Here is an 11030-nt window from a genome sequence, read left to right as displayed (position 1 = left end):
TTTGCACACGGGCACAGGTTGAAAAGGGATGGTTTTGTTCTCATGAATTCTGAAATTTTTTATGAGCGGATAGATACCAGATAAGAAAAGCTTATGTTCTTGACCTAAAGAGAAAGTTTGAAAATCTTTTAGCGGAAAATGGTTGTCATCTAGTCTGGCTATGTGAGGATAAATGCTATTGTTTGTTCTTTAGAACAGGAGAGAAGCTCTTTGTTTATTTATTTATAGTTCATTGTCTTTTTTTTCCCCCCTTTTCTTTCCCTACTTGCTTGAGTTTTCTGATCTAATAGATCTAGCCATCCTTAGTTGATCCGTATATCCTTTTCGCCTGGTAAAAGGGTTACGATGAGTACCAACATGGATTAAGGCCTGATCTAGACTCTATTCTTACATCATCTCTCTACCCACCTTTAATTGCTAATTAATCAACTTTGCAAATTGTCCATTCTATATTACGAAGCATGAATGTAATCTGATAATCTCTGATGAAGAAAATCAATATGTTAAATCACTCTGTATTACAAGATATATGAAGTTAACATGAGTGTTATTTTAGTAAAGCCATCTTTATCCATTTCCTTATATTATTGATATAAGATGCTGGTTGTCGTCTAAATAGTGCATGTAAGCACCTTCCTGTCTCGAATGGGCATCAAAGATAGGAATCTCTTGTGTGATAGTGGAGTTGCCCTTTATGCCTTCCTTTCTTACTTAATATCATTCCACAGATTAGATTAAATTGTGTGTCCGCCTGCCTGTTTTTCACATGAGAATTTTAGAGTACTTTCAATACTCTTATGTCTTTATACAAAAGAAGAATTATAAAATATAAATCAAGTTTACATAAAATGTTTTAATACGTAATTTTTATATAAAATTACATATTTAAATATTTTTATATAAATTTCTGAACAAAAATATTTTTTTATATAAATTAATTTAAATTTACTAAATTTTTCATTCGATAAATACTTAAAAGTTAAAGTCATTGGAAAAGGAAAAGGCATTGTCCTGTTTGGTTTGCGCCTAAGATTGACTAAGAAAAAGTGACTCTGGCTTGTCACCGTTGAAATATTGTTGGGTTCTATCAATTTGTTATCTCATCGTGCTGCTAGCGATGAGTGCCAATCTATTCCTTGGGCAAAGCAGTTGTTGGGATGAGGATGTGGTACCAACACAAATGATAAAACCATTCGCTTCATTCTACACCATACTTGCATATCATCAAAAACTAAGTAATAGAAACGAAAAATCACATTTGAGATTAGCACAAGTAGTTAATACAATAAATTTTATGCATACAATTTCCAATGATGATCTAATAATGATGTTAATTTATGTGTGTGAATGAAGTTTTGATGTCGTGTTGGTGATATTGTAAAATTAATTTAATTTGTATGAGCACCAATTAGTTTTATATGCATATTAAATTTTTTGTTGATTGCTGAAATTGAATCTAAGGTGATTAGTTATGAATCAAATTTACATATAATTCAGATTGTATTACATACAATAGTTTGGATTGAAGATAAATAGTTCATTTCAGAATCTCTTACTAATCGCATGTTAATTATTCATTTAACAAAAATTAATATCATCAGTTACTAATTTAGTATATGATTTTATTAGAATAAGTAAATAGTAATGTGATTAGAATACGAGAGATAAAGGAAAAAGGTTAAAACATTTAATTACTTAATGTAAAACTCAATTTGAATTATGACAAGGATTATTTTACTTACAATATAAGCACAAGATAGATCTAATCAGAATAATAATAATAAAAAAATAAAAAAAATCAATAAGATGAACAAAAAAATATATCAAATCAGTAACCTAACTGAAATGGTTAAATCAAATAAGAAAAGTGATAATTGAATTTGAACTTCCACATTTAATCTAAATTTTTTTTAATTTTAGAACTGAATTAAGAAAATAACTAAAGTATATAAATTGCATGTGTTTTATGCTTTCTCTGTATAAAAAAAAAAAATCGATGAATAATTTGTATTTCTTGAGTACATTAATATGAATTAATTAGAAATTTAATATATTATATAACCAATTAAATTAATAAAAGAGAAAAGGAAGAAGAAATACTAAAAATCAAATTAAAAATATAAATCAATTAATTTTGTAATTAATTATTAACTGATTAATTATATGAATAGTTAACTTATAAATTACTTTAACGGTTTGGTTAAAGCGGCCCGCACATCCCGGTCACACACGAAAGCTATAAGGGTAAAAAGGGGCGTCGTTAAGGCCGCACATAAAATTATTAAAGTCAGAATTTTACATTTTCAATTTAGTATCTCAGCTTTAAGAATGTTATATTTGGATATTACAATCTTTAATTTTAATTGTTTTTATTAAAAAATATTTCATTAAAAAAATAAATAGTTATTTTTTAATTATTAAAAACATGTCTTGAAGAATTGTCTTATATTTTTTATTTAATTTATTAAACACTTAAAATTATAGAAAATATAACATATTTAAATAAAATACCTAGTATATATTTATAATATATTGAGCTTAAATGAATATAAATATATTTGGTATTTTATCCAAATTTAATATTTTTGATAAATATATGATTAAATTCTTCTTCTTTTTTTTATATTAAATTAAGTAAAAAAAAAATATGTGTATTCTTCTTTTAATGAGTAAACTAATTAAAACATGATATAAGATACTTTATTCAGATTTACTGTTTTGCATAACTTTAAACAGTGATTATAGTCTTTTTTCTTAATTAATTTAAAATAATAATATATAATACATCATAAGAAATAATAGAAAAACAAAAGAATTGAAATTTTTATTTTAAAATTAAATTATGACCTTAATATTTTTTTGAGTGGCCTTAACCACACTCGGTAAAGAATCAGGAAATAAGTAAGGACTAAAACTTTAATAATGCAAAGAAAGAAAACAAACGGTAAAACTAAAATATAATAATTAGAGTTTGATGTTTTGGCTTACTTTTTTTTTTATTTGTTTGAAGTTTATATGATTGGAAGTGATGTTATTTTTGACGCTGTTAAAAATTTGAGTTGAATTTAAAAATATAAATATTTAATTTTTTTATAGTTATACATTTTTAGATTTAATTAAATTTTAAATTTTATAATGTTTTCATAGTTTTATTAAATTATTTTAAAATTATAAAATAAATATTTATATTTATTATTTATTTTAAAAGAATATTTTTTAAAAATTTTATGATAAAAAAGATGACGCGAGAGACTGTATTTATTAAAGAATAATAATCGTAAATCACTATAAATTATTTTCTAAACTTAATAGTATAGTCATTAAAAATCTAGTACACGTGCATTCTTTGACACATCTTGCATCTAAATATAATAAATTCTTTTGCTAAGTTACTAATTAGTAAATAGAATTAATTTACTATGTTATATTTTTACTATATAATTTAAAAATTACTATCAAAAAATATTTTTAACAATAAATTTAAAATATTAATTTTTATTTTAAAATCTTAAAATAATTAAATAAAATTATTAAAAGTGTAAAGTTTATAATTTAATTGACAATTAAAACTACATAATATACATTTTCTATAATGATAAGATAAATATGTATGTTTTCTAAATTAAATTTTATTTTATATAGTGAAACAAATATTTTTTATTTATATATTTAAATATATGATAATAATTTTTAGGAATGTTCTAATTTTATTTTAATTGAAGAAAATATTTTTATTTAGTTTAGTGAATTTTATTTTAAATTCTTTATTCTTTATACTTTTTGATAATTGTTTAATATTAGTAAAAATTATTTTCAATTTATACTTGAATTCATCTTATTATATAACCCACCGGAGCTTATTCAAAATTTTTGGAACTCGAGGGGAATTCGATTCACTAATATAATTTCACTCATAATCACTACTGTAATAGCCACCAAATCAGCTTTTGCCGCGTACACAATTGGTTTCGCCAGAGAGAACAGTAACATCAGAGCAGAGCAGGAAGAAAAAGAAATACTAATATACTATATTATTATTTCTTTTATTTATTTATCAAAATTGTTTCGCTTTCTCTATTACACCCAACACTGTCCCAATCTATGAATTTCCCTTATTCAATCACTAGCCATTTTCTTTTTCTTTTTTTAAAAAAGAAAGTAATATTTAGAAAATAGGATTTTTTTTTCTTAAAAAAAAAACTAAGAGGTAAACAAGCATCTCTGCTTTTTGGGTTCTGGAATATTAACTTTCACTTGCTCTCTTTGCATTCTAGCCGCACTTTCGTTGTTTCTTTCTAGCTCTCTGGCTCAAAGATTGAACATTGAAACTCCTTGTAAGCTCTTGATTTCCATGCTTTCTTTTTTTCTTTTTTCTTTTTGCGCTTTTGTTATTGAAAATTGATTTTGATTATATCTCTGATTGATATTTCTAAGTTCAATTGCTAAAAGAAAAAAAAAAAAAAGAACTATAGTAGTTTTAGGCAATTTTTTTAGGTATACTTTTAGCTTAAATATTGATTCTTTTCTTTATCTAATAGGTTTTTCTTATTAACTCTTTTTTTTTTTTTTTGTATTGTTTTTGCAGGTTTTTTTTTAATAGAAACTGAAGAGGAGTTTTGTTGTTGTTGCTTGAAATGGGGAAGGGTTCAAAGATCAATTGCAAGTCAGCATCACATAAGCTATTTAAGGACAAGGCAAAGAATCGTGTAGATGATCTACAGGGGATGTTCATGGATCTGCAATTTGCTAGGAAAGAAAGCCGTAGTGTTGATGTGGCTGTTCTTGAGGAGCAAGTTCATCAGATGCTTAGGGAATGGAAAGCTGAGCTCAATGAGCCATCTCCAGCTTCTTCTTTGCAACATGTTAGAATTGAATGCATATTTTAAATCCCATTTTGATTACATGTATATTTCTGTAACTTTACATGTGCATATATATATATTTATATGTATATATCTGTGTATGTTAAGATTAGAATGACTTAAGCTTGTGGTATGATGAATGGTTTTTAATTTTCAGCCTACAAGGTTGTAAATGAATTGGTTTCTTTGTGGGTTTATTATAGGGTGCAAGTCTTGGGTCGTTCTCGTCAGATATTTGTAGGTTGTTGCAGCTTTGTGAGGAGGAAGATGATGCCACTAGTGCATTAGCTGCACCTAAGCCTGAGCCTAATGATCACAGTTTGCAAATTGGGAATAATGTGGTCTTTCAGGAGGTGGGTCTTTTACTGTTGTTTTCTGCTGTATTCTTGTGCAGTACTTTTGTGTGTTTTGATGATTTTAGTGCAGTTTGTAGTTCTTGCTTTTGATTGCAATCAGTTGTGTCTTGGGGCAGGAAAGGATGCACTTTGTTACTCTGTTAGTAAATGTTAGGATGTAGTTACATGCTATAATTGGATAATTCTTTCGTACTAATTATGTCAGTTTTTGGAGTTCTTGCTTCCTTGATGATTATAGAGCTGATTAATGGATGGGTTGAAGCAGGTGAACTTGACCAAGCGAATGGTTTAAATCAGGAAATGGCAGGAGAAAGAGAATCGACTTTTAATTAAATCAGTCAAGGCTATGGAAATCCTGAACTAAGACCTTATCATTCATTTTTGCATTGAATATAGATTTCCAACAATACCGTACTTTTTGCTCAGTTATGTCACGAAGCTACTGCAATAGCCAATGGCACATGGGAAAAATGCTACAGTGTAGGTGCTATGTCTGTGGTTCAGTGTAGGCTTGCTCGTAATGATCAGTGCTTGCGTTGCTGAACCTGATAATTGTATCAGTCAAATATTTGATGGTTTTGATAGCATTTAGATGATGTAGGTGCAAATAAGGGGCGAGGGATACTAGAATTAAATGATGCTTCTACAACTATTACCATATCCGCTAGGGATATAGGGTGCTTGATGGAACTAGTCAATGCACTTCAGAAATCCCGGGCCATGTTCTCCATGTTTTTCTCTTTCTGGTTTCAATTACATTTCAAGTTTGGATGTGTTTGGTGTGATTAGTTAACTCTTTGTATTTTCTAGTGATTGAGCCTTGAAATAAATTTTCATTTGACTCCACATGGAGTTGATATTCTGTTTTCCCATTTAGACCATAAATTGCCACAAATCCAATAAAATTTGCTGCCGCCATCGTCTTAGGATTTTTAATCAAGCATAAAATATGTGAACTATCACTTGATATAGCGGGCATGTCAATTGTTTCAGTTGACACATGTCTTGTTTTCATAGTAATTGCATAGTCCAAATTTGTGTTAAATATTCTTACCTGCTGTATTAGTGTTAGTTTGCTGCGTATAATTATCTTGTTTATCAGTTGGTTATCTATTTTGAGGACTCACTTTTACTTTGGCCTTATAATTGGTATAGTGAGGTGTTTTAGATGATCATATGTATAATGCAAATTTTCCTCTTACTTTTACTATTTGATTTAAACTGGCATGTCAATGTTACTGAAAAGGGATGCTCAATGGTGCTTCTGGTTTTACTATGTGTTAGGAATTTGGTGTGAATCAGGGGCAACAAAACCACAGCTTCCCATTTGTTGATCAATGCAAAGAATCTCCTTCTGGAGTTCATGGCATGGTGGTTAACAACTTAGAAGGAGGTGCTCAGTTGGAATTCCATCATTTTGATTTGTCTCAAAATTATGAGTCAAACTTCTATGCTGACTTTAATAGCACAGATTTGTGTGCTGAGGATGGTGTGCCTCAGGTTTCTGGATATCTGCCAAGCATTTGTCCTCCACCTTCTGCTTTCTTAGGCCCAAAATGTGCACTTTGGGATTGTCCAAGGCCTGCTCAAGGAGGATTAGACTGGTGTCAAGACTACTGCAGTAGTTTTCACCATGCTCTGGCATTAAATGAAGGCCCACCCGGAATGAGTCCTGTTCTGCGACCTGGGGGCATTGGCCTGAAGGATGGTCTGCTCTTTGCTGCTCTAAGTGCAAAGGCTCAAGGGAAAGATGTTGGTATTCCAGAATGCGAGGGAGCTGCAACTGCAAAATCTCCATGGAATGCACCTGGTAAGCTAACTTTTCTTTCACATTTTGGGGTAATCTGTAGTTTTTGCTTTGCCCTTTATACATTTTAGAAAGCATATTCCCCAACACCATTTAATGATCTTTCTGTGTTTTGTTTGTTCAGCTAATTTCTTTTATGATTGCAGAGCTCTTTGATCTTTCAGTTCTTGAGGGTGAGACTATCAGGGAATGGCTATTCTTTGATAAGCCACGTAGAGCGTTTGAGAGTGGGAATAGAAAGCAAAGGTCTTTGCCCGACTACAGTGGACGTGGTTGGCATGAATCAAGGAAGCAAGTGATGAATGAATTTGGAGGGCTTAAGAGATCATATTATATGGATCCGCAACCACTGAACACTTTTGAGTGGCATCTTTATGAATATGAGATTAACAAGTGTGATGCTTGTGCTTTGTACAGATTGGAACTGAAGGCTGTTGACGGAAAGAAGGGTGCCAAAGGTAAAATAACAAATGAATCAGTTGCCGATCTGCAGAAGCAGATGGGAAGACTTACTGCTGAGTTCCCCTCTGATAACAAGCGATCTGTTAAAGGAAGAACAAAAGTGAGCGTTAAGGTTGGTGTAGGAAATGTTTATTCAACTACAAATCGGGTGGTGCCAACAAATGAAACATATGATTATGAGCTAGGTCCATACAATTATCTTGTCGATAATCTAGGCGACTATTATGTGACTTGATGGAAGTACCTTTGATGCGGAACAAGCTACACTTATTTAGGTACATTAGCTGAAGCGATGTCTTACTATTGGTGGTTGGTCCTCAGTTTTTCGTCGTCAATAACATGAATCAAGCCCTTTTTCGGGCCATGAATTGTGCATAGTTCATTTTCACATGGGAGTGCTGCCTGCGCTACAACTGCTGTGGATGCCAGGGCATATTCTAACCCAAAGCTGAAGAAAAATGGCTGTTTTTCATCGGTCCATTTTCTTAACTGGTACGTTATTGGTGAACGCTGGATATCACTTGGTGTCACCGCAATACTAAAGCTATGGATGCAAAATATAGCAAAATTATTGTACTGACCTATTTTTGGGGTTTTGAGACTTTATACTGATTATGCCTCTAGTATGCTGCTAATGGGAGATACGATTGCAATATGTAACTTCCATTATGCTAAGAAATACAATATCTGTTTAGACGGTTGGAGTAGAGTTTCAGAGTCAGCTCGCTCTGTAATTTGTAAATAATTATTCCTGTCCTATTTAGCGGACCTTATTTGCAATTTCTTGTGCTAAACTGTTGTGTGATGTTATTTAACCACCTCTCATTGTTCGTTCTAGTCCTGAAATCCCCATGTGTTATACATTTGTTGATTTTGAGGTATTATTGTCTTAGTCATGATTGATTTTGAGGTATTGTTTTCTTCATCATGTCAATGGAATTATGTCATGCATGCCATATTTTTATAATGTCATTTTTTAGAAACCTTGCCTTGGATATTGTCCATGGCAACCATCGTCCATCGTGGAGACATCCCTTCCGGTTCACTATACATAGATGTCACAATTCTTGTACAATTATAAACCTGCACCCATCCATATTAAGAAGAAGCAAAGCAGGAAAGCTGCTCTTGCATTTAATTTCAATCTCTAAAAGAGCTGCACTCCAAAACATTTAAAACCAATTTAAAGATATTCCGATTACTTTGTGAACTGCAGATGTAGGCCCCCACAAGTCATCAGTTCATGGCAGCTACATCATTGGAAGAACCACATCAAGCAATTAATACTAGTATATCAAGGCATTTGATTACCAATGTTAATCGCCAACACGTAATATTACATCAAGCAATTAATACAAGTATATCAAGGCATTTGATTACCAATGTTAAACGCCAACACATAATATTACATCAAGCAAACATGGTTCTCTTTTGGCGTTTGGTTGCTTTCTGTTTGCAATTATCATCAAACACCCATAAGAAAAACTACTTGTCGCTTTCCTAACCAGCCTCACAGACATTTCCACTGTTTATTTATCTGCACTTCCTGACCCAGACAAAGACTAAGATATTATAAGCTTAAGAAAGCCAAAATAGTACTACCTATGCTATTCGGATTTTGAAACTGGAATCTTAGCTTGAGAGATTGTCTTTAGGCACCATCATCATCCACATTGTTAACACGTTCACACTCATCAATCCATTCACTATAACTGCAATCACAACATTTAGATAAGATACATGTGTGTGTGTGTGTGTGTGTGTGTGAGAGAGAGAGAGAGAGAGAGAGAGAGAGAGCTGAGAGTTTTGCAATGGTAGCACTTACACGTCTATCGGTTCAGTTAGAGCTGCCAAAAACAACATGGAAAAACCAAAGAAATCAGTATTCTTTGGAAAACCATTTAGTTTCTATTTTATACCAAATAACAATCTAAAAGCAAATAGTAAAGTATTTGCATATAGTTGGATTGCCATGACAAACGCGAAAACCCTCCAGACCCCTCTTCATATATGAACTAAATAAATATAAAAGCAAATCAACTTTCACATTCAACCAAGAGTCACACAGCCTGATATCAGAATAGTTGCATCCCTCAGTCTCACTACCTCACATGAAGATACTTACTACAAAAGAAGGCAGGTATCCTACCAAAGTTCACATGTATGGAAATTAACAAGTACTAGTCTAAATAGCAGCAGCCTTATAACATACCTGTGATGGTAGTACTAAAGCTCTCTTGGCAAATTGCACATACTGCTTCACCAATTAAGTTCTTCATATCACTGAATCCAAAAACATGCTAAAAGTTAATAAACAACCAGATGATCCAGAATGATCACATAAATATCTCATTCAACACATCCCTTTACTTATTATTTCTTATTCTTTTTTCTTTTTCTTGTTTCCTTATTGTTTCATCCTCTCACTTAATCACAAATATGAATGCAAAAATCCAGGGGAGAGCTAAAGGAAAAGGTGCTGCTATAATTCCATTGACTAAATTAAAATCCACGTGCAACATGAAAACAGTCAGCTCCTTATGATTTATTATTAGAAAGACAGTGCCCTACCAGGTGTTAATTAGGTTTTACCAAAAAATTTAAAGGTTATGACATACTTCAAAAGGTAAGGCTGATAACATTGAGAAGAATGCTTACATTCTGCATTCAACACTAGTGCCATGGTTGCAGAAGGGACAACTAAAGACAGTGTCAAGCTTGTCCATTCTCTTCTTAGGTGGAGGCTTTGCTCTTGACTTCCTCTTTCCCATAGCTCAAATCCTGCAACCTTCAGCGCAAAAAGAGAATCATAAGTTTACACATTTACTAAAGCAGATAATAAGTCGCATTAAATCACCTTCTATACATCTCACCTCAAATAAAACCACTCTATCTGGACCCTGATAAAGAAGCCCACCATATATATTCCCATTGCAAGGTTGATGATTCAATTAGACCCTTAAAAACATAATCATATATTTCTTCAAGAAAAGAAACAAAAAAACTCTAACACCCTTGCACTAACAGAATGTGAATCGAATTGAAAAAAGAAATTCTAAAATTAGTTAATAGCTTCAATTGAAGAGAAAAGAATCATTTATTTTCAAGCATAAAAATAAACCAAAATATAGAGTTCCACTAAAAACAATCAGAAAAAAGATTTGGAGATCTGCAAATTACTTGAGATACCAAATAAAATTACAATACTTAAAAAGAAAATACATGTGGATGATAAGTTTCAAAAAAAAAAAAGAGAAAGAAAAATTATAACTTGCCTCGTAACAGAAATTCTGGTTCGCGAACAAAAGCTGAAACCCTAGCTTTTCAATTATTGAGAGTCAGTGATATGAAAAAGAAAATAACAATAACAGTCTCTTCTAATTGCGAACCTGAAATGGCAATTGGTGATATATGAGTCTTTTAAGGGTAATACTGAAAAAACAAAATATCAGGTTCTACTTAAATAAGCCCACTTACGGCCCATAACAGCCCAACCTTTCAGGGTGCTAACGTGCGCCTACATTCAAAGTTTTCAAAAACCCC

The 11030-nt window shown here is 31.5% G+C and overlaps 2 protein-coding genes across 5 annotated transcripts; one reads left to right on the top strand and one right to left on the bottom strand.

Annotated features, from left to right (window-relative positions):
* Positions 1-4074: 4074 nt before the first annotated feature.
* On the top strand, positions 4075-8267 carry LOC8281876 (transcription factor VOZ1). Of its 2 annotated transcripts, XM_015721406.3 has the most exons (6): positions 4075-4334; positions 4586-4862; positions 5066-5215; positions 6503-6611; positions 6690-7028; positions 7172-8267. In XM_015721406.3, the coding sequence occupies exons 2-6, from the start codon at positions 4635-4637 to the stop codon at positions 7720-7722; spliced, it is 1377 nt and encodes a 458-aa protein (XP_015576892.1). In that variant the 5' UTR covers positions 4075-4334; positions 4586-4634; the 3' UTR covers positions 7723-8267. The 2 variants fall into 2 exon arrangements, with proteins under 2 accessions (XP_015576892.1, XP_002522505.1); XM_002522459.4 differs by having other exon boundaries at positions 4076-4334; positions 6503-7028.
* Positions 8268-8759: 492 nt separating this feature from the next.
* Positions 8760-10898, bottom strand: LOC8281877 (transcription elongation factor 1 homolog). 3 transcript variants are annotated; one of them, XM_015721407.3, is made up of 6 exons: positions 10763-10878; positions 10361-10387; positions 10146-10275; positions 9700-9770; positions 9313-9334; positions 8760-9199 (listed from the first exon to the last, which is right to left on the bottom strand). In XM_015721407.3, the coding sequence occupies exons 3-6, from the start codon at positions 10256-10258 to the stop codon at positions 9139-9141; spliced, it is 267 nt and encodes an 88-aa protein (XP_015576893.1). In that variant the 5' UTR covers positions 10259-10275; positions 10361-10387; positions 10763-10878; the 3' UTR covers positions 8760-9138. The 3 variants fall into 3 exon arrangements, with proteins under 3 accessions (XP_015576893.1, XP_002522506.1, XP_015576894.1); XM_002522460.4 differs by lacking the exon at positions 10361-10387 and having other exon boundaries at positions 10763-10898; XM_015721408.3 differs by lacking the exon at positions 10361-10387 and having other exon boundaries at positions 10146-10268; positions 10763-10894.
* Positions 10899-11030: the final 132 nt, after the last annotated feature.

Source organism: Ricinus communis, chromosome 5 (assembly GCF_019578655.1).
Source record: "Ricinus communis isolate WT05 ecotype wild-type chromosome 5, ASM1957865v1, whole genome shotgun sequence".
NCBI classification, from domain to species: domain Eukaryota; kingdom Viridiplantae; phylum Streptophyta; class Magnoliopsida; order Malpighiales; family Euphorbiaceae; genus Ricinus; species Ricinus communis.
This window is presented reverse-complemented; position numbering and strand designations above follow the sequence as displayed.

Bases quoted from the DNA above. Each gene is read 5' to 3' on its own strand.
- LOC8281876 (XM_002522459.4), top strand. From the start codon at position 4,635: ATGGGGAAGGGTTCAAAGATCAATTGCAAGTCAGCATCACATAAGCTA. The intron at 4,863-5,065 runs GTTAGAATTGAA...GGTTTATTATAG, and splicing joins CAGCTTCTTCTTTGCAACAT to GGTGCAAGTCTTGGGTCGTT. The intron at 7,029-7,171 runs GTAAGCTAACTT...TTATGATTGCAG, and splicing joins ATCTCCATGGAATGCACCTG to AGCTCTTTGATCTTTCAGTT.
- LOC8281877 (XM_002522460.4), bottom strand. From the start codon at position 10,258: ATGGGAAAGAGGAAGTCAAGAGCAAAGCCTCCACCTAAGAAGAGAATG. The intron at 9,771-10,145 runs GTAAGCATTCTT...TTTTGGATTCAG, and splicing joins ACTAGTGTTGAATGCAGAAT to TGATATGAAGAACTTAATTG. The intron at 9,200-9,312 runs GTAAGTGCTACC...TTGTGATTGCAG, and splicing joins CTAACTGAACCGATAGACGT to TTATAGTGAATGGATTGATG.